Source organism: Hippoglossus stenolepis, chromosome 19 (assembly GCF_022539355.2).
Source record: "Hippoglossus stenolepis isolate QCI-W04-F060 chromosome 19, HSTE1.2, whole genome shotgun sequence".
Classification (NCBI taxonomy): domain Eukaryota; kingdom Metazoa; phylum Chordata; class Actinopteri; order Pleuronectiformes; family Pleuronectidae; genus Hippoglossus; species Hippoglossus stenolepis.
This window is the reverse complement of record NC_061501.1, coordinates 10,236,322-10,259,201: the sequence shown is the minus strand read 5'-3', so window position 1 is coordinate 10,259,201 and position 22,880 is coordinate 10,236,322. Positions and strand designations below refer to the sequence as shown.

The following is a 22,880-nucleotide window of genomic DNA, read 5'->3' as shown; positions in this document are numbered from 1 at the left end:
ATTTACCATTAACATAAATACTCTAGTTTATTAAAGTGACCTGCTGCTGTAAATTCTGACTAATGCAGCAAAACTGTAGTTCCCTGAGAGATAAGATCCTTTTTTTTAAAGATTTAAAGACTGAAGTATATCTTTGCGAGTTCTTTTCAAAGATTCACGACTTTTGTAGTAGTGACTGAGCTCATGTGGCTTTGGTTTCAGTTGTTTCTTTGCTGGATGAAAAACGGCGACCATCACGTTTTGTCCCTTAAAAATACTGATGTGATTTTTGTGGCTTTTGCTTTGCTTCTACTTTGTATTTCTAATGAGAGATTTAAGCTATTTCTCTGAGTTAATGGTATAGAAACAGTCCTGTTTTATAGTGCAAGTCATTTCAAGTCACAGTATCATGCTATAGTTCATTCTGTGGGAAATATAAAAAACTTAATCTGGGGAATTAAATACTTTTGAAATCAATATTGCCATTAATCAGCAGTGCTCACTCGTATTTCCCAACACAGATACACAAGTGTTGACATTGCCAAATATTCTACGTTTATCTCATGTGGAAATGTTGTCATATTCCTCCGCACTTTCTAAATACTGTATGCAGTTAAAGTTTCCTGCCTCGTGACGTGTTTCACCATCTTTCTCCAAGAATTCTCCTTTGTGTTAATACAGCAAAAAGGCTGTTTTTTTTTTTTACTCCATCCTGCGGTGTGCATTTCCATAAACACTGCACGCCTCACAAATCACTTCAAACCGCTGTGACTTGTGAAGGCAACCTTAAGTGGGCTGAACACTTAAACCATGATTCACTATGCAATAGATAGAACAGGGCTGTGTGAGGGAGGAAGCGTCTTGGTGCATTTACAGCCAATTGCTTATAACTTTACATATTTATTAAATCATATCAGCTCCACTACTTCTCCCCACAGTTGCTTAGTTTCTTTTTTTATTTTATATTTTTGCTCTGTTTTCCTTGAGACGTAATCAACCTCGGAATCACAGAGGAAGTGCACATGGAGGCCTGCTATTCCCACTGCACCCGGGCTGCAGGTTTTTTGAAAGTGAGGGCCCCGTTTTGTCCTCTCGGCTTGGAGCGGACCCAGTCAAATTGAGTCCCCGCATTAATTCGACCCTGCTAAGCTAATAAGGTCGAACAAGTCTCTTTGTATTGTCGCGTTAAGCTTTATTGCTTGTCGTTTTGACCAGCGATGGACAAGGTAGGCTTTGATGAGGGAATTAGGCCCCTATTCTGTCCCTGTTATTCATGGCGCGGCGGAACATACAAGCACCAGAGAGGGGTGTCAAAAGGAGAGCCGGTCCCATTGCAAAGTGTCTCCCTTGTTGGAGCTGAATAGGCGGTTATGAGACGATAAACCGCTTAATACACTGAGCTAATTGGATGAGAGCAAGAGAGACGGGGAATTAAGGGGCGATCCGAGAGGGGGGAGCGGAGTGCCATGGCCCCCGCTATTCAGGTCCTGGTGAGGGAGGGGGGGTGGTTGGAGGGGAATGAGGGAGGGAGGGGAGGTGTTCATCAAAGCAGCTTTTTAGAGCTCCTCTCCCGGAGACTGAGTGAGAACTGATCCTGACTGAGGCTGTGGAGTGATTGGGCCTATTCTCTCCGGCGGGGACGTGGTGGAGAGAAAGGAGGCCAGGTAGCAAATCAGGGGCCAAATCACATCCAGCAGCTGGGGGGGGGAAGGAGCAGGGATGTAAATGTGGGGAATGAACACGGGCAAAAGTCAGCGGGAGGACTTTTTTATTTTATTTTATTCTGGACACCTGGATTAACTAGTGAGAAACTAGGGTGTTTACACTGAACAAAACTGTTCAAAGAATGTAGATTTCTTCTTCTTTTTGGAACCAATTTGAAGGGAAATGATTGGACTGTGTTGACCCTAATATCAACACTCATTATGATGGTCATTCATGGAGCCTATATACGCAAGTGCAGGCCCTGTCCTGAATGAAAGAGCATGCACCATCATCAAGTGTGGCTGCAAATCCGTGAGCTGGCCCCTCCACCCCTCCTGCCACAGCATTTCAATCTTCTCGCCTTTTTGCGCCGCAAAAGAAAGTTTAAGCCCCGCTCCCAGCAGGTCATCCGCCTCCAGGCATTCCCCAGATATTAGGGACAAATTGGTTTGCCATTCATTAGTTATATTCACAATAAGATTAAAACTCCCCGGGCCCAGACAATCTCATCAAAACCCTATACAGGAGGAGAAAAAACCCTATACACAGAAAAACATACGTGCACGCTCCACTGAGCTTGAGCTAAAGAATAGGTTTTTTTAAAACATGGTGGATGGTGGTCTGTGCACACAGGGGAAAATTGGTTTTTATCTTTTCCCTTTTTTTTCTCCTCCTCATTTTATTTTCGCATTATGCTCCAAAGAGCAGCTCTGTGGCTTTTTGAGTCTGAGTGTGTTTGCCGTGTGTGCGTCAGGATTAATTCATGTATCTCTCCATCTGTCCCCTCATCATTTCGGGAGTAAATGAAATGATTAGCAGGTATGAGACCTGTGGATTCACATATATAAGACAAAAACGAGGGATCTGAGGGAATTAAGAGGAGGAGAAGGCCGTTTTTCTCAAATGCAGACAATAAAAAAAGGAGGGGACTAGTCTAATCCGCGGGGTAATTTCACGCGATTTGGCCGGGCACCATGGATGGGTCAAACGCAGGAGAATAACCATTGATTGCTGTAATGGTGCTGCATCAGTGGTGAGACCCAATGGAGAGAGAAAGGAGGAGGATTGGGGGGGTGATGAGGGAATTAACTCTGTGAGTGTGAGAGAGAGAGAGAGAGTGTGCGCCGTCTGATGAAGTGGTTTGTTACTTCATTAATAACAAAGGGGGGACTCGCTTCCACCGACACTGCATTACAGATGTTAAGACCAATTTAGCGCCTTTAAAGGGTCTTAAAGGAAACTTTTGTGACGCCCCCCCCGCCTCAACCCCCCAGCTCTCACCCACAGATAAAGTGGGCGATCTAATTGAAAACCCCTCTCCCTTTGTCGTACGTTTCTCATGTTGGGGGGATTAAGCTCATGAATATATGGTCAGTATTTTGTCAACTCCGCTGAGGAGGATATAGACGCATGCAGTGCACTGGATTATGCAGCTGTAATGCATGTTCCCCCTTGTTCAGGGGGAGGCGGTGACAAAATGATGCATGTAAGCTGCTCTGCAGGTGTCCTGAGCATCACAACCTGTTACTGAAGCTGCAAGAACATATAGATACTTCACATTCCTGTAGTCAAGATTATTTATATTTCATTTATAGAAAGTCCCTTTAAGTAAGCTCTTTATATTTGGAAAACACGAAAAACATAAAGCAAAGAAAAGCACATTTTCTTCATAACACCTTTTATTAATAGTTCTATAATATTCTATTTCACATTGCTTATTTTTTCCTGGTTCAGGGCCTATATGTCAGTCCTAAAGGAATTTGAAATAATAAAAGATAACTCATTTTACCAATGTTATTTATTTTCAAATTAGCATTAATAAACCAGGAAACTTACAATCACTTATAAAGAAAACAGAAAAACTGTCCTTCACTCAGTTCCTCACGTTGGGGCAGGGGGGGAAAGAGTTGACATAAATAATTCTCTAAAAACCTAATAATAATAATAATAATAATAATAATTCATAAACACAGGTGAAATTCTACACAGGGCAACATTCATTAAAACACTACACCGAGTGCAAATTATCAAAACACGGTCTCCCTCAGATATACACGACCTTGTTTTGAAAATCATCCTTTTTTTTTCTCCCTGTACTTTTCCCCCTCTGTTTCTTTTTTTTCTTTACACAATATGTACAGTCACGTCAGTAGGAGACACATCAGTCTCAAGTCTGCTCGCACGTCCTGACTCGGAAACAGCAGGAATATCACCGCTGTTGCAGTCAAAGAGCCGTACACATCTTTGATACATATATATATGTGTGTATATGTATTGAGTGTCACTGTGGGACTGGCGTGCAGAGCGTCAAGGAGTCAGGCTCGTCGAGAGAAGGCTATGGAAGGTCTATGGACAGGTTTCCTTTGGCTCTGGGGGGGGGGGTACTTCCTCCAACTCACCTTTATTACAGACGCAGGCCGGCTCAGCCCACGTCCATGCATACAGAGTAAGCAGAGCAGTGTTTAATGTCGAGCACTCGAGCTGTGCACGTGTGAAGTGGCACGAGAAGAATCCTTTTTTTTTTTTTTTTATAAAGTCTCGGCTTTCCCTGGCGGATCTTCAGCTCTGTGTGTGTGTGTGTGTGTGTGTGTGTGTGTGTGTGTGTGTGTGTGTGTGTGTGTGTGTGTGTGTGTGTGTGTGTGTGTGTGTGTGTGTGTGTGTGTGTGTGTGTGTGTGTGTGATGACAGATCCTGAAGTAAAAGTAGTCAGATTACACAGTAAAATACCAAAAGTTCCTGATTTGAGATATTTCCTGAAGTGGATGTACACAAATGTCATGGGTAAAATTAACTTATTATTATTTAGTATTAACTATTAAATAGTTTTAATTTTACAGCAATACAATACAGAGTTATTGTAATTACTGAGGCATTCATTTAAGAATAGCGTGAACTGTTCGTTCCAGCTATAACAAGGCCCGACATCAGATATATTTTGTGCGGAAATATTAATTAAAATTAAATAATTTGTAAAATGATGTAGTGGAGTTTAGATCATTTTCCACTGAACTATGGTGAAAGATAAAGTGGCATCCAACAAGTACTTTAAATTCAAACTTAACGTCAGTGTACTTTGTTACATTCCTCCACTGATGTTGTGCTTTGTGTTTTGTTTTCTATCCATGTAGAACAACATTTCATGGGCAATCTATATATTATAGCTCAAGTGAAATGACAGAGGAGCTAATTTCAGTTTGTGTGAAAGAATAATTAATAGAAATATTTTTATGCTAATTTTCGTCTTCTCGTGCTATGGGTTAACCAATGTTGTACTACACACACACACACTTTTCTCAGCCGGTGCTCTTTTGAATTTGGTCATGCTATTTTGTTGGGGACACATGAGGTAACAGGGGGATGGTTGAACACAGGGAGACAAGGAGACAGCTTCCTCCAGAGGTATGAAGGGTTTTTTTGACAAGGGGGACATAGCAGGGGTGTCATGGAATGGGACGCAAGCCCGGGACAGGGGGGGTGGGGGGGGCCGAGGGCTGGTGTTGGGAGTGTTCAGCACACCTCCTTCCCCGAGGCTCCGGCGGGCAGGATGTTAAGCTGGGTGAGCTGAGCCGAGTGTTCCTTGGCCTTGAGGCGGAGCGCAGCGATACTGGAGGCCCGGCGATCCGCTGAGGAAGAGGAGGAGGAAGAGGAGGAAGCGGAAGGGTCGGGGAGGACGGGCCCCGCGTGGGAGGGGTTCTCCACGGGAGGGGCGGGCTGGCGGAGGAGAGCTGCAGCAGTGGAAGCACTGGTCAGGGGACCCATACTGGAGAAGAGCCTGGAATATAACACACGTATTTCCTAAGATTCAGGGTTAAATAATTCAGCCAAAAAATAACACAGCCTCATTAGTGAGCAAAATACGATCTGCAGTCGGAGGAGAAACCAATTAACTGATGATTAAGAGTTCCACTGTCCCTTGATGCCTTTTATTTGCGCTTAAGTTCATCTGCTTCTTTTAAAATTCTCCCGACCTAGATTTATGGCATCAATTACATGTCAACTTCTCAATATAAAAGATAACGCAGAGACGACAAGGTTAATAAAGCTGCATAACAGAGGAAAGCAAATGAGAAGCTAATTGTGGCACATGCAGTGTGCGGTGCCACCCTTCCTCGCAGCTTGTCTGGCAGGATCAGACGTTTTGTTAATTTACTAAGGCGTCTGACAGAGTGATTACACACCACTGTGAACGGTTAACACTATAGCATATTTATAATCAGACACTGAGAGAAACAGTAGTCTAATTCAGTGTGAATGAAGATTACCATCAGTCATTGTAGTGTATAGATGTGTTGGGAGTATATTTGGAGCTCGGTTACTGCCGTGCATTGTTCTGCACATGTGCTTGACTACAAAATTGTAGTTATTTAACTGAAAACACAGGGATAAATGTGTCTGACAAGTCCAGATCAGTGCAGTCGGGATGTAAATATATACATCAGATATCAGGTCCTGTGGTGAAGCTCACCTGCCAAAAGTGGGTCCGATGAAGGCAGGGTGGCGAAACATTGCAGCCGTGCCCAGGAAAGTGCCCAGGCCGAGCTGGGTGGCCAGGGGTGGGGCGGCGCCATTGTGTGGCGGTGCCAGGCCCGGGAAAGCCGCGGCCGCTGCTGCAGCAGCCGTCCAGGCGGACTCCAGGGCCGGGTGGGGATGGGGAGGAAAGGGGCCTCCGTCCAGGTAGTGGCTAAGAGGGTGGCCCCCCGTCAGGGAGCCTGGGAAGGGCAGGCCCGACGGGTGGCCCTGCACCCCGGCCTTCTCGCGTTTCCTCCACTTGGCCCTGCGGTTCTGGAACCACACCTTGAGGGGCACACAAAGATGATAATGTTGATTAATATGAGCAATGTGTTGTAGAGTTTGAACATGCATCTGCATAGATAAACGTAAAGCTGGAGGGGGGCTGTAAATTAGGAGGAAGGGACATGGAAGCAGTATCTTAAAATTTGTATGTTTAACTTTGCCAAATAAATACAAAGTTGAAGGAAAAAAATAGGAGCAGATTATCACTTTTCCCAATAAAGTGAAGAAGATAAAAAAAGAAAAGACGGATAAAAATAGCTTATGCTCGAACCCCCTGTCCTGCTCGCTATAGGACTGGGCAATAAAACAATATCAATAATTATAAAAAGCAATATAAGAAAGGTTCAATATATATAGATTTATTTCTGATGCACCATGCAAAAACTTTTTGCTCTATAGATTTGTAAAATGTTTTGCTGTTTATCAAGTGTTTATCATTCACTACAGAGCAAAAGTTTAAAAAGAAATAATCATGTGACATTTCAAATCAAATTGTATTTGTACAGCCCATTTTTACAAATCAAAATTTTCATCACTAATTAGTCATTAAACCTCTACTATGTGGGGTGATAAAAAACCTAAAAAATAAATAAAAACACAATATTTATAATCATCGCAATAAATGACCGATCATTTATCGTGATAATTTTCTATGTTTTTTTTTTTTTCTTTATCTTGATATAATTTTTGGCATTATTCTCCAGCAGTGTTTCATTGAAATTCACATGAGCAGACTCTGATCAGACTTTGAATGCTGTGTCACTGCACTTGGTAATAACCGTGTAGTTCAGGTGGTGGCCAACAGGCGGAAAGTCAACGGTAATGACTTGTGAAGGTAAATCCTTTAAATGTCTAATTAAAGGATGGGGGGGTGGTGGTGGTGGGTTGTCCTCTGGGTGGGCGGGTGGGGTGGGGGTGGGGGGAGAGATAATTAAGAGCTGTGTTAACAAAAGATCCGCAGAACATTGGCTCCAATAACAATTAATGCGCTTTAAATTAAATTCTTCTTGGAGACGCCGCAGAACGAGCGACTTCCACCGGAGCGACTATTTAACTTTCCCACGCATCCGCCGCTGGACAGTTTGCTCTGCTGAAGCACGGGGGCGCGCACAATGAGCAAAATGTCAACACGAGGGGAAGTGATTGAACGGAGCCAGCTTGAGCGACAGGGACCGCGCACCACACACACACACACACACACACACACACACACACACACACACACACACACACACACACACACACACACACACACACACACACTCTCTCTCTCTCTCACACTCCACACACATTATTCCCAGAGGGCTGTTTAGCATTACACAGCCCCTCGGGAATTTATGAGTTTTTATCACCTCCTGATGGCGCCCGTTAAGTGATTTGTTCACCTACGGCCCCTTAAAGAGACATCTGTTGTTTTACCGTCGGCCATAACCTCCCCGGAGCTTTTCCGCCGTGTTTGACTTGTCTCTCTGGTTATGAGCCCGGGCTTTCGACATGCAGGGCCACGCTTTCAGTGCCAGGGAGGCGAGGGATGGAGGGAGGGAGGGAGGGAGGGAGGGGAGCAAACACCTTTAATGGTCTCTCATTCGCTCCCAAGTGCAAAGCATCGGATCAATGCAGGTCTATTGCAATCACATAATGGGAAATCAAATAGCATTATCCCTCCCCTCTCTCTCCCCCTCCCTCTCTCACACATCCTTTTACTCTGTCTCACCCTCACACACACACACACACACACTCTGTCCCCTCTGATGGGAATCCAAACGTCCCAGGGAACATGGACAGTGTTTGCTCCGTGCGCTAAGTGAGCTTTTTATGAATCCGCTTAATTGCCACTAAAACGTTCCCTCGTCCGCGCGTAATAACATCCAATAACAGGAAAGGACCCTCCCCATATGCGGCGGCTGGGGCCATTTAACACGTTTTTACTGTAATAAATTACCGCCTCGAATTGGCCCGTAATCGCTGATCCTCAATCAGTGACGCATATCACCGGCTATTACGCAGCGCCAAAGTGCGCCAGGGACATTTTCCTCCACGTATAAAACATTATGAGGATGCTGCATTTAAAAAAAAAAAAATTGATTTACAAGGCATCGCTGTTCGGATACAAGATAAACAAGACACTTACTTGGACGCGGGCCTCGGTGAGATCCAGGCGCATTGCGAGCTCCTCTCTGAAAAGAATAGTCAAAAAAAAAAAAAGAAAGAGGAGAAGAGAGAAAAGGCAAGGGGAAGAAAAGATTCAAGGTTACAGGCCAACGTTTGGAAGAATTTCTGTTTTGTCCCCTCCTATTGTTCACTGTCAACAGACGACCAAAATAGGCTTGATTTTCTTTCCCTCCCTCTCCTCCCTGGTATGAACTGCAGAAAGACGCCACGGCCATATTCTATTTTCCCCTGTCACGGATGGGTAGAAATAGGCCTTAGTGATTGTTGGATTTTTTTTCCCTTCTCCCTTAGCCCGGGCCTGTCACTGTAACAACATAATGGTTTGAAATAATGACATCCAAACTAGCCTGCCACAAAGCAATTGGCGCTGCCTTCAGCTGCAGAGATGGGCTTGCGGTGCAAAATTACAGCCGCGAGTCGTCTTAAAGTAAATCAATTGGAAAATATGAATAATCCCAAAGGTTAAAAAAAGAGAAAGAAATAGAAAATGTAGGTACTTGTGTCCTGTAGATTTAGAGAAGCCTTTTTTTTATTATTATTTGTGCGTAAAGAGGAGCCAAACATCTACACGTTATTTATTTATAAGTGGATTTTATTTATTTTGTTTTTATGTTCTATAAATATAAAATTTCTATTAATAGTAATAATAATAATTTTCTGAAATATATCATAGGGAGCCCTCTAGTTCACTGTGTGCGTGTGTGTGTGTGTGTGTGTGTGTGTTGTGTGTGAGTGTGTGTGTGTGTGTGTGTGTGCTCGTGTGTGTGTGCGTGCGTGTGTGTGTGTGTTGTGTTTACACCTGCCCCTTGGGTTTGAAGTTAGGCCCTGACATTTTTTTTTTCCAGCATGTATTCAGTATCATGTACGGCATCAGCTAACCTGAGCTGCACCGGTTAATTATCCTCCCTGAGAATAATCTCGCTGTCATGCATCATTCAGGTGTAGCAACAAAAAAAAGATCCTCCATTGTGTGAGCACTTCCAGGCCCATTGTGCTCACTTGTGCAAGACACGGGTTTTTTTCTGTTGGGGCATTTTATGAGGTGTGATCGGCGCAGAGTCCTGTTACACACGTGTGGAATTACTGGGGGCAAAAGTTATTGGCCTGGGAGGTGTTAATTTAAAAATAAATGCAATTAATTATCACCTTCAATTACGGAAAATATAAGAGAATAAATAGCATGTTTGTCTTTTTGCATTTTGGGGAGTTTCATTTAAAGCCAAACCTTGTTATAATTCTAATAATAATAATTTGTCATGAGAAAGTATTATTGTAGACTAATTTATTTTGAAAAATGTAAAGCCTACCTGCGTTTTATATGCACTTGCATTAAACTGTATAGCTATACTAATAACAACAATAATAATAAATACAATAATAATAATATACATTTTTAAAATAATAATGATAATAATAATGTGACTACTATATTTTACTATCTCAGTTTCTCTTACCTGGTGAACACGTCGGGGTAGTGTGTCTTCTGGAAAGCTCTCTCCAGCTCCTCCAGCTGGTAACTGGTGAACGTAGTCCTGTATCTTCTCTGCTTCCGTTTCAGCATCCCTTCCTCCGAGTCACTGCCCGCCGAAAGACACACGCTGTCCTCCCCGTCCCTCACGTCCCCATCCCCGGCGTTCAAGCTCTCCCTTTCCTCGTCCTTCGGGGACAGCCTCGCCGCGTCCGCACAGCTCTCCTCCTCCTTTCCCGCCGCGTCCTCCTCGAACTTCAGTGGGCCGAGCTCCACCAGCCCCAGGCTGCCGTCCTCCGAGCCCTCCACGGGGCTCTGGTCGCCCTCTCCCCGGCTCAGGGACGCGTTCTCCCGGTAGGACTTGCTGCGGCTGATGCTCACCTGGGGCGCCTGGCTGATCTTGAGGCTGTCGCTGGCCTGCTCCAGGAGCAGCCGCTCTCTGTCCAGCTTCGCTGCGTGGTCGTGGAGGTACTTGCCGCCGGGCCCGTACAGCCGGCGGAGCTTTGGTGGCAGGTGGATGTCAGCGCTGAGAGACAGGGGGTCTTTAGTTGGCCCTGAGAGGGAAGCATGGCAGGGATATCAAAATACTGAATAACAACATGGCTGGGAAGAGCAGAGCAAATCCTTTAAATTCGCAACTTCCATATGCTTTTAAACATTTTCATCAGACTTAACAAATACCACGAGACAACATTCAGGCCTGTGAGCCAACGATTATGAAACTGATGAGATTATTCTCTTGACTTTCTGGCTTTGCAAAGAAACTCCTCTGGAGACATAAAGCTAACCACACACTTTTACGCATGGAATTACGGACGGAAGCTCCTTGTTACGTCTACATGTTCACCTTCCACAGTGTTTCCAATAAACCAGTGCAGAGGGAACTTACCGTCCGCCGGTTTGTCGAGCTCTCCTCTGCCGGGCAGACCCGTCAAACTTTGCGCTCCGATCAGCCTGACCTTACAGGGGCTGCGGCGGCCCAGTATGCTCTCTATGCAGTAAGAGGAGAGCAGCGTCGGGGACTTGCTGCTCTTCCTCTCTCCCCGGTCGTAGATGTCTTCCTCGAACTGGCCGTTCATGTCGACGCTTTGGTTCGTCTGGTTTCGGTAACGCCTGTCACTTTCTCTCCCCTTCTCTCTCTCTCTCTCTCTCTCTCTCTCTCTCTCTTTCTTTTCTTGCGCTCGTCTGTCCCTTATTCTTCTGGTCTTCTTCTCTGTCAGGCCGGTGTGTCAGTTTGAACCCGGAGCGTTTACTCCTCCCTCCTGTCCTCTCTTCTCCTCTCTTCTTCTCTCTTCTCTTTTCTTTCTCTCTCTCTCTCTCTCTCTCTCTCTCTCTCTCTCTCTCTCTCTCTCTCTCCCTCTCCCTCTCCCTCTCTCTCTCTCTCTCTCAGCTGATGACAGACAGCTGACTCCTCCGCCTCGCGCTGCGCTCCGGTGTGCCTCGCGCTGCTCCGCTCCGTGCGCTGTGCTCTGCGTAAACGTGGAGGCTGTCACCGCGCGCCTGATTGGCTCGTGTGTGTGTGTATGCGGGGAGAGAGGCAGCGCGAGGCGGCTTTATATATTTTACATTAAAGTTAATTTGAGGGAAGGACAACAAAACGTGACATGGAGTTTCTTTCCCTTCGCCTCGTGGAACGAACTCCAGAAAATAAAGTTGTACAAGCAAAGCAACTTAAAGCAGCTTTTACCGTCTGTTAGTTTGATTTATATTTTACTCTGACATATGTGTTTTGTGTAACATTATTAAGATTTAAAAGATCCATTGAAAATCTTCTCCACTTGAGTGAAATTATTAAATAATATAAACAGGGTTTTGGCAACACAGTCAGACCAGTGCAGGGGAAAATGCAAAAATATAGGGTTAGTACAAATACAATAAACAGCACAGATCCTTTTTTTTGGCCAAGCTACAAAATAATAAAATAAATTTTATTAATATATAGAACATTTTATCATGGTGTTGTAAATATTACAATAAATAATGGTTAAATTAAATTTAGCTGCTTCAGTTTCAGGGTGTCCCTTCCATGTCTTCCTGGGACTAAACAGACACATGTTTAGTGTCTTTTTTTTATGTTAGTTGGAGAAAAGGACAAATGTATTCATGCCCATGGGCCTTCATGTCAGTGGCATACAGTATTATAGCCTAATGTAATACATCAGCATTAACAATAGGCTAATAACTGCTAATATTGCTTATAAACAATTAATCAATTCCACATTTATTCCACCCTTTTTGCTGCCACTATTTTATCTCATGTTATTTGTATTACTTTGTTGTAAATCATTATTACTACTGCTACCTGTAGTAATAATAATAACAATCCATCCTCTGCCATTAAAAAGAACAGGGCAATGCTTTTGTGATTATTTAATAATAATAATAATAATAAATCATGGTGTTTTTTTCCTACAAGGACAAAACATTTATTCTGGTCAGGTTAAAATAATGTCTCTCAGGTTATTAACACTGTGTTGAATCCTTGTGCCGAGATGGAAAATAAAAAAATCTGGCTCGGGGTTTGTGCTCAACCCCAGAGAGCACCTGTGAAAAAACCCTGTCAGACACCGAGTCACACAGAAACAGAAATATCCAAACTAGGATGAGGATTTTTTTTTTTAACAGTTTCAAGCTGCAGCATTTCAATTAGAGACATAAAATAAAGCATTAATACGGTTAATGTGTGATTTTGTATGTGTCTGTCTCCCCACTGTCTCCCCTCCTCTCCCATCATTCGCCTGCTCTATGCTGGAGTTGCGGATTGACTTAAAAAGTGAGGCTGGCGCGGCGGTGATGAGACGCGGGGAGCCGGGGGCACGGCACGCACGCACGCACGCACGCACGCAGGGGGACTCCGCCTTGCTGTAGAGAGAGACAGAGAGAGAGAGAGAGAGATGGAGAGATGGATCGAGAATGTAATTTTAAATGAAAGTCTATTTAACCCGCTGTGAATGGCGTGACCCCTATCCTCGCCTCAGAGCCCATCACTGTTAAAAGGATCATTTTCAGAATTCAATCCAAAAACTTCAGCAAGCTGCAATTTACTCTCTCCTTCTGTCTCCCCCCTCGCTCCCTTTCTCCCCTCTTCCTCCCCTCCGCCATGTATCCGCCCGGGCCACATGCGGCAAACGAAAAATAACAATAAAATATATATGTCCAGAAAGTTATTCTTTTATTTTCTTTGGGTTGTCTGACGCAGTAACTTTTTTTGTGGGACACGAGAGCAACATATCTGTAAGGTTTAGTAAAGGTACAGGCCGCTTGGTAATCTAGTGGAGGTAGATCCGACAGTTAAGCTCTTGTTTTCATTATTATTTATATTATTTATATTTAATAACGTGCAAAATGTTAAAAAATACACTTTAGACGTATCATAAAAAACATTAAATAAGATAATCATGTTTATGAATGAATATTTTGCAGATTTGCTCCATCATGAGGTCTGAGTTGTTACAAGACAATACAAAAATTATATTGTTTTTCCTTATGTATTTATATATAATAAGCAGGACTCATAGGACTAGTGCATCTGCAACTTTTTTCTAGTCGTGTCACAAACTTCCGAGCTTGTTTACTTGCGCGCAAATCAACGTAATGAGTGTAATAACAATACAAAATGTTATGCCTTTCTCTTTCTCCCCCTGCGCGCTCACGAACAGACGTGCGTAATACAGACGAGTATTTAGAGACGCTCTGTAATTTGGGGGGGCACGATTTGATTCATTTATCCGCACACTGTTATTAACCCTGTGGAAAAGGAGATGTCAGCAGCCATTTCAGCCAGCAGGACACCCGCGTGCGCTTTGTTTAAATGCACTAATTACGCGCATACATTAGTGGGGGCCGGAATAGCCTCGAGCGCAATTTTCACATTTTCAATTTGCCGTCTATTTGACGCGCAGGTGAGGAGATGACGGCGAGAGGCCGCCATCCTCCCCCGCCGCCTCCCCTGTGTTTTCATAACATCCTAACTGCACAGACCTAATATCCTCATATGCGCAATTCTTATACTGAGCCACGGTGCATTTCTTTACCCTCGAAGTCCCTTTTAGTGCCATGCTCGCCATTTGTGTATTTGTGCATTGAAAAGTCACAGTGTGCGCACATCTCTAGTTTCCCACAGGTCATGTAACTTATATCTCCTCTCTTCCGGCTCCATGTCTCTGCTCTCAGGCCAAGGCCACAGTGCTCCGTTGATTTAGGACCAGCAGGTTCCTTTCACCGTGCAGGTCATTCAATTGGCGCCATCTCCTGGTTGGAATAGCACACTGCTTCAACAGGTGAGGCCGAGTAATTATAATGTATAGAACCATGCACCTGAACGCATCATAGGACGAGGGGGTCATCTTCGCCACCCAATGCCTCTTGCTTAATCGGCTACTCTTTTACGCACGTTCGTTTTGGAGAAGTCATTGGAAGGAATGCACCCAATCCACGTGTATACCAGATATCATGCATTTGCACATGCAGGAAATAATATGTGTTCATGCAAGTTTGTTCCAAATGCAACACGTGTAAATATCTGCCACCTCACACGCATCAACTGGCTCGACGACTCATCCTCCATCCGTCGTCGCGCTCTGACATAATTGGACACTTGCTCTCAGCTTGAGAGGCCGAGCAGGAAAAAGACGGGAAGGAGAGAGGGGGGAGTGTGTGTGTTGGTGGGGGGGTGGGGGGCAGGCTTTTAAGGCGCGCGTAAGCAAAGTTAATTAGCGGTTATTAACAGCCCGCATAATGAGAGCGAGAGGGAGTCAATTTAATGACTTTGTTAGCGCGGGTTCAGAGCGACAGGCGATGATCGAAACAACAAAGCCGAGCGCGCACGCAGCCATCATCCGTAATTTCCAGCGGTAATGCGGTCTGATCAGAAACAAAGGGTTCTAATTTCGTTCAACTGACTCGATAATTTGTCCTTATGTAAGGAAAATAATTAATGACTTAATGCTTCAGCAGAAGTAGCTTACCAGGGGGATTCGGGGGGCCTCGTGTGCCGGAGAAGGTCGCAGGGAAATCAATTTCCAAGGCCTGTAATTATTTGCACCACGGATTTAAAACATGGACGTGTGCCTCTGCTCTGGTTAGAGTCTATTAGGAGTCTCCAAATCTTCTTCCCCGAGAGCAAATCGTGTGTGGCAACAAATGAGCCACTTGTCATAATGTATTGGAGGGTTTTGAAGATCAGAACACAAAGGACATTAGGCATAATTTCGGAAGAAGTAAAATAAACCAAACGATGCATTCCGTAAAGGCTATTTAGTGTCACTCATGAGTCCAGGTTTGAAGGTTTTGGGCGGCAGATGATCCCTGATCACACCTTGGAGCTGCAGCCAAAATCCCTCAAGCAAATTGTGTGTGGCCACAAACGAGCCTCTTGTCATAATTCATTGGAGGCTTTGAAGATTGTAGAACACCGAGAACTGTATTAAGCCAAATGATATATATCTCGTGGGCTACTTAGTGTCACTCATGATTCCAGGTGATGGTTTTGGTGACAGATGATACCCTGATCACACCTTGGAGCTGCAGCCGGAGTGATGGCCCTCATGGCCTCGCCCGCTCCCCAACAGTGTTATCAGGTTATTGTGGCTACCGCACTGCAAGATTATCAGAGGCGTGCGCGCTTTTTTACGCATGCTTTCATCATTTTCAGATGGGTTGAGTCGGACGAAAAGATGTGAGCTCTTTTATCGATTGTTGGGGGGGGGGGATCATGAGCCGCCTGCGGGCCACTCTTGGATTCATGGCAGGTGCAGAGGTCACCCGAACGAAGGCGGCAATTTCGCGGCCCCCATTGTCTCCACTGATTACTGCTTTGATCGCAGGAATCGAGAGCCCGATGCTCTTGTGAACCCACCGCGGAGTCTGGGACCTCGTGAGCTGAAGAGGTCATCATCATCATCATCATCATCATCATGGCCATCACCGTCATCTGCCACATCATCATCATAACCACCATCATCATCCCCAGCTTCATCATCATCATCACCACAAGTTGACCATGCAAACCTGGGGCGCGGTGTGTTGTCTCAGCCGCGTTGCCCTTTTATTGATTGCGTGCCTTCATTTTAATTCGATTGCGCGAGTGTCAAAAATTCCGCAAGAATCATCCCAGTAATGAGATAATCAAAGTAATATATGCAAATCAGTTATGTTGCCAGCTTATCAAAGCCGGAGTGCCCCCCCTTGAGTCTGAAGAAGTCCATTTATTCAGTTAGTGGCAATACCTTGCGCAAATGGCGCGATGCAAATGACAGTTGATTAGACTAAATTAAGAAGCTCGTTTCTCCCTGACCTTGTCTGAGTTTTATGTAAATTCTTTTTTCTTGTTTTAATGTGATAAAAATGCATTTTGTACCTTGGCCTTTGGAAATCAGAACAATATTTTCTAAGAGAGAAACAATGGTCAGCTTCAAATAACTCAACAGCTTGGATGATCCTCTTTTCTTTCTGTTTGTCTGTCTGTGTGTGTGTGTGTGTGTCTCTCTCTCTCTCTCTCTCACGAACCTCAGAGTATCTTGACCTCAGTGCAACTCCCACAGGGACAGAAAGTGTGCCTGTGTAACTTCCTTGCTGTGGGGGAGTGTGCCCTGAAGATAGACTCAGGTGTGTGTGCCTCCCAAAGTGTGTCCGCATGTGTGTGTTTACACGATTATGTGTACTCATGTGTGTACCATAACATATTGTCTTAGGGGACAGAGAGTGCAGTTGAGACTTCCTCTCGGTGGGGTGTGTGGGGCCTGTAGATGGGAAAGGAATAAATCCAATATAGATTGCAGGGCTGCGCTGCCTCCCGCTGGGGACCCTCAGACTTGCAGGCCAGGATCGAAGTGCTTTTCTCCCCCTAAATTGGCCTGAGAGGAGCAGGAGCAGCCGAGCTACACCCCCAACACTGGGACTGCCTGCGACCTAATGATGGTGCTGGGGACGGACACACACATACACAGCAACGGAGCTCTACACATGTGCACATACACGCCAAAATACACACACAATCATCGCCCAGATTGATATAACATCAGTCGCACTCTTGCACCAGGCAAACACACACTTGGATGAGAAAACCACACAGATATAAACCCACCCTCCTCGCCCTCTGATGCTGAACACACCCATTCCTCGTCCAAAGACCATTCACCTCAAGTTTCCCTCTTCACATCTCAGACTACTCCTCAAAACTACCAAGCTAAACTACAGATTTAGAGGAGGCATCCTCACCACCTGTCCACATGCTTCATAGGGAGGGGTGAATAGTATAACTGGCACCATACGAAGTGTCTGAACTGATACACACTCCGGCCCTTTGGGTCCCCTGCAAGGAAAACACCACCAGCACCCCAATGCCATTACGCTTCCAGCCAAACATCCAGCCAATCTCATTTTGGTTCTGTCCGGGGAGCTAATTCTATTTGTGATGAGGTGTCTGGTGAGTTGCTGGGCCGGGTCCAGACGGAGACAGTGGGACAGAATATCCTATAGGCAGACAATTGGGGCTCACTATGACTCATTACCTGCTCACCGGGCATTTTATGTTCACTACCGCATGCCACCACAGCGTCCAACTCCAGAGAGTAACAGGTTGCAGAGATGAATACAAAGATATTCACGACTCTGTGTTTTGTTAATTAACTGACAGAAGGAATCGCTTAGTTTGTGGATGATTTGAAAACCATGTTGTTGCTTTTACTTTTCAAACCTGCCCCTTTAATCCACGTACAATAAATGCAGCTGCATGAGCGACTTTTTATCAACAATTTTACAGCAATTTACTTCTTACAGGTAGTAGAGGCTCAGTCTTTCAAAATAGATTGTTATGTTGGTATTTGGCAAGGACCGTGAATGACCTACACTGTCCTACAAAGACAGAGCAGTAACTAAGCACTGACGTCAAATGTTTTTAAATGACTCCAGAAATTACTATACAGAAATGAAGCCCAAATATCCCAGATACAAACACTGCCATTTTGCAGATTTGGAGTCAGTATCTGTGCAGTAGTGATTGAAGGTCCCACTGATACACATGCTCGACCAATCGTGAGTCAGTCTCAGCTGTCAATCATAACGTTTCATCCTGTTTTCAAAGCAACAAATAACAAATTAAAAGTGTACGAGAAAAGTGTACAAAAGACAGAGGCCATCTTTGAGAAAACCTATTTGATGAGTACTTTGACTTTTTAGTTAGGTCCCACCCACTAACATGGAGAAAAGCAGGATTTATGAGCTGTACTGCAACCAGCCACCGGGTGGCGATCCAAACGCTTTGGCATCACTTTTGGGTGCCAGTCATGTCGTCCATCTTTAAATACTGTCTACATAAGCTGACACTGCTGCAATAAGTGCAACAGAGCCCACAGAATAATATAAAGTATGAAGTTACTGCAGTGCTGCAGTGGCTTGTTTCAAAATGTTTCTTAGTTTTGCACTTACTGCAAATTGAAAAAGCTGAAAAGAGAAAAAATTGACATTTCTTTGACATAATAGGCTAAAGTTTTGTTCAACAGTTTTACCAACTGTGCAGTTAAATGTGTTTTGGTTTTGTCGGCTTTCCAGTACAAACATCCTCTTCACACGCTCTCTGCTATAGGGGCCATTTGGCTCTCGTGAAGCTACTAAGTCTCATTGTGCCTCATCCATCCACTGTCCTCCCTGATTTATTTTAATCTTCTATCTGTGCTCTGCCTCTTTCTGTCTTCTCTACCATTTTCTACTTTGTATATTCTCACTTTCCTCTCAGTCACGCTTCTCTTGTCTCTTGATGCTGATACGTCTTGTGTCTCTCCTGTGGTGCATGGAATTATTATTTTACCTTCCTCAGCCTTAATGTTTGGGGCTGTTATGTCTCGCTTTGTTTAATAACTCATCTGGACATACTCCCAAACAGCTACAGTTACAACCCAAGCTACTTGAAAAGCTACGTAAACCAGTACAGGGGCTGTGCAGAAAACAACTCATTTGGAGATTGCCATCCATGTGTATATGCTCGGCCATTATTCAGCACAACAACAAAGACAAATGCATACTAAACACCTTGAATGCAAATCACAAACACATGCATAAACATAGGCCACAGAAGAGATATGCAGCAAAATCCTTTTGACATCAATAATTGGTAAATCCTCTGATTAACTTGTAAGAATTGTCCTCAGAGTGCTTAAGTAATTGTGTTTGTGTGTGTCCTTTTTTTTATTGCATGCACCCCCTCTCTTTAAAGCACATCTTTATAACCAAGCAATTCCAAAGCAATTTTCTCTGTGGGAGGAGAGTGTAATTTTCTATTCTGTGACACTGTGATGTGTAAGAAACTGGGAGCTGGCGCTAAAAGGCGTCTGTACTGTGTGTGTGTGTGCGTGTGTGTGTGTGTGTGTGCGGTTCTTGGTGTGGGTGTGGGCCGCTTTAATGGCCAACTCAGGGCGGGTGGCGGCGGTGGTGAGCGGGTGCATGTCAGGAAGGCCATCATTTAATGACTCCCAAATAGTGCCCTCGTCGCCAGAGTTATCGTCCTGGAAACACGAGGCTGTGAACCAGGAGAGCGCCACACGCTGCAACAGTCTTTTATCTTCATATTAAACCATTTGCATAACATTACGGCGACAGATAGGATTCAGGAGATACTCAACCTACTCACGGAGAGACAGGGAGAGAGTAGGGAGACATAGTGAGGGTATACTACATGTCCTTGCAAATCTAATCAGCGTTAAATGGAGCTGTCAGACGTGTGTGTGTGTGTGTGTGTGTGTGTGTGTGTGTGTGTGTGTGTGTGTGTGTGTGTGTGTGTGTGTGGGGCTCTGGCTCTGGATGGATCATGTCAGGAGTCATTTAACATTAAAGTGCGACAGTGGGTAACAGGGCTATAATTACAAAATACACGAATCCAAGCCATTTCCTGTTAGATGTGACATCCAAATACAGCAGTTAGCCTCCAGTGATACACAAGATGAGGGCAGGCGATGACAATTCAGGTGTCATCTGCACTCATGTCCTTCACAAAGTTAAGTTTTGATATTTGTTGTTCTCTGCGTCTTCATCAAAATGTGCAGCTCAAGGGAACAAATCGCACTTCTGCCAATTTTTCGGATTGCCGATGTGGTTTAATTTGATCTGATATGAGCAGACGAACAAAAGACTCAATCTCGTGTCTTGTGTCGGTGCAACATCCATCTATACTGTATTATGTGATGTTTTCTGCCTATAAGAGAATGTCTGACATCTGCTTTGCTCTCAGCTCTGCGACGAGTAAAGAGAAGCCGACGGAATCTCATTACCGCGGAGAAACAAAAGCAGGAGTGTGTAAGAACACGCTAATTAGTTGTTGCTACTTGCTACTGCCTGATTAATTTAATCAGAAGTACACTTGAGATATACAGTATATGTGTGTGTGTGTGTGTGTGTGTGTGTGTGTGTGTGTGTGTGTGTGTGTGTGCGCGCGTGCATGTGTGCATGTGTGTATAGATATGATGCACTGCCCTGGTTCTGGTCGAAGCACCGTTTAGCCACTGTGACTCTAACCTTTAAAGGTTTGTTTGTAAAGTCTGCTGTATAGAGGAGCGACTATACCAAAATAAATAGAGAAATAAAAAAACGATAATAACATGTAGAAATAAATAAGTAAAACGTGTTTTCCTACATTTATTCATTCATTTATTTATATAGTTATATATTTATTTGTATATTTATGTTTTTTGTATTTCTACATTTTGTAATTATACCTGTATTTCTGTGTCTGTATGTTAATTAGGAAGTTGGGCTCAACTCTAAAACCTGGATCGGTTACAGCTTCGTCTTTCCTGGGCCTCTGCAGGGAGTGGATGAGGACGGCGCTCGACTGTCATCTGCATTATTATGGTATGCAACAGAAATTAAACTGGACAGAGACTATTAGCAGCTCAGTACCAGCACATAGACCTATACACTACACCTTTGTCATCAAGGAACAAAAAGTTTAACATAAATTAAATCATATTCACTTTCTGACTATAGAGAACATACAATTTTACATTTGTTCAAGTATTTATTTTTTGCATTTACTTGCTTATTTATATATTATTCTGTCATTCAAATATTTCTTTCTTTGTTTAAAATGTTGGCAGTTTCGATCCTCCATACCACTGTATAGTAATGCATTGCAGATGCTATGGTGCCTGTCGGAAGCTTCAGTACCTTATGTTGATCGTGTTGAACCCCCTGGCACACCCATGCTAAACCCACACAGGTCAGACGGCACAAAAAACAGCACATACTGTAACATTATGTGTGTTTCATGTTGTGAAATTGTGTCCACCATCTACTATGAAAGGCTAAAGATGTCATCCCACAACAGTTTACTGTGTGTGTGTGAGGGAGACACACAGGGAGAGACAGATTTCCTGTTTATGCATATGGGGGATAGACTCTGCCAGGTGAGTGTACCATTTACCATCAAGCCATTGAGTTCAGCAGGCATCTAATAACAAAGCATTTACGGCCCACTCACGCATGCATAGATATATAACTGTCTCCACCGTCTCCAGCTATTCCTGCCTCTCCTAAAACGCACAGACGCCGCCCAGATCGGACCCAAATAGGCTACTCTAGAATTCTATCATCAGACTCGGGGATGAAATTAAAATCGCTCATTTTCTTTCTCCATACAAGGAGCAGATCAATTTCCGGAGACCGGGACGTGATATTTTCCTGCCATTGGGTTTTCTCGTCTTTGGCACAGCACCTTGACTGGCTGTCAGCGGGGGGCCCGGGCCTGCCTGCACGCCTCGCCGGAGAACAGTTACTTCTGCTGCGGCGAGTTTATTTGCGCCTCGCTATGAGAATTGCCATCATTTACCCTTCCCCAACACCTCCCAAAAAGAAAAGAAATAGACAAGAGGGGGAAGCGAGCCAAGAATGAGAGAAGGTGAAATTGATTCTTTTTGATACATGCTGCATGGGGGACATTAGGTACCCATCGTTTTGGACATCTATTTTCAAGAAATGAGCTGAATAAATTTTGCTTAAAGTAATGTATAGGGCCTCTTTGGAAGCCTTTGCTGTTGTTCATACCAAGAGGGGATTGCTCACTGCAGCATGCAGAGGTTGTGTCTGTGGATTGTGCTAGTTTTTAAAGAGAAGTCAATTAATAATGCAGCTGAATGATAACTCGCTTCTAATAAAACAGTCACGCAGCATGTGTGAAGCATAAGAGATGCGATTATGGACAATCTGATCAACTGGTGGTGCATTAAATCCAGAGAGATGATGTCCCCAGCCTGCCGGTTGGTGGCATGCACGCCCTGTATTCTACAAAAATAAACACCCATTACAAATTTGCAGTGGCATCAAGGATTTTTCTTAATCTGGGGCAATTTTGGGCCAATTACACTGTATGTCCATGCACAATTTCTGATTGAGTAAGGTGCACATTTAAGTTATTCCTCTTTGTTCTATAGCATTATCAAGAAATACTCATATATCATTGGTAAGTGTAGTTTACCAGAGTACAGCTGGGGCCGTTGCCCCCCTGGCCCTGACTCTGGATCCGCCCCTGCCAATTTGGGATATTATAGAGTTTATTAAAAAAAAAAAAATGAATGAATAAAACTTAAGCTTTCGCAAGTTTGGAATTTATGGCTACTCTTTTCTAAAGACTCTTTTGCTGAGATGTTTTCTTTGAAGGACGTGAGGATGTGCACGACACAGTTGTTTGCTCAAGCAGAGCATGTGAGGCCACCACAGTTTGACCGGGGTGACTGTCACTATAGTGATAGTATAATGCAGACAAATACTGTCTGCTG

General features: G+C 44.1%; 1 protein-coding gene across 2 annotated transcripts; it reads right to left on the bottom strand.

Annotated features, from left to right (window-relative positions):
• Nucleotides 1-3,340: 3,340 nt before the first annotated feature.
• arxa (aristaless related homeobox a) lies at nt 3,341-11,551 on the bottom strand. Of its 2 annotated transcripts, none has more exons than XM_035142964.2 (5): nt 11,006-11,551; nt 10,103-10,670; nt 8,608-8,653; nt 6,148-6,476; nt 3,341-5,454 (listed from the first exon to the last, which is right to left on the bottom strand). In XM_035142964.2, exons 1-5 carry the CDS (start codon nt 11,193-11,195, stop codon nt 5,190-5,192), a joined length of 1,398 nt encoding a protein of 465 aa, XP_034998855.1. In that variant the 5' UTR covers nt 11,196-11,551; the 3' UTR covers nt 3,341-5,189. The 2 variants fall into 2 exon arrangements, with proteins under 2 accessions (XP_034998855.1, XP_034998856.1); XM_035142965.2 differs by having other exon boundaries at nt 5,283-5,477; nt 11,006-11,548.
• Between the last annotated feature and the right edge of the window lie 11,329 nt (nt 11,552-22,880).

Bases quoted from the DNA above. Each gene is read 5' to 3' on its own strand.
- arxa (XM_035142964.2), bottom strand. From the start codon at position 11,195: ATGAACGGCCAGTTCGAGGAAGACATCTACGACCGGGGAGAGAGGAAG. The intron at 10,671-11,005 runs GTAAGTTCCCTC...CTTCCCTCTCAG, and splicing joins GCTCGACAAACCGGCGGACG to GGCCAACTAAAGACCCCCTG. The intron at 5,455-6,147 runs GTGAGCTTCACC...GTTATATTCCAG, and splicing joins ATCGGACCCACTTTTGGCAG to GCTCTTCTCCAGTATGGGTC.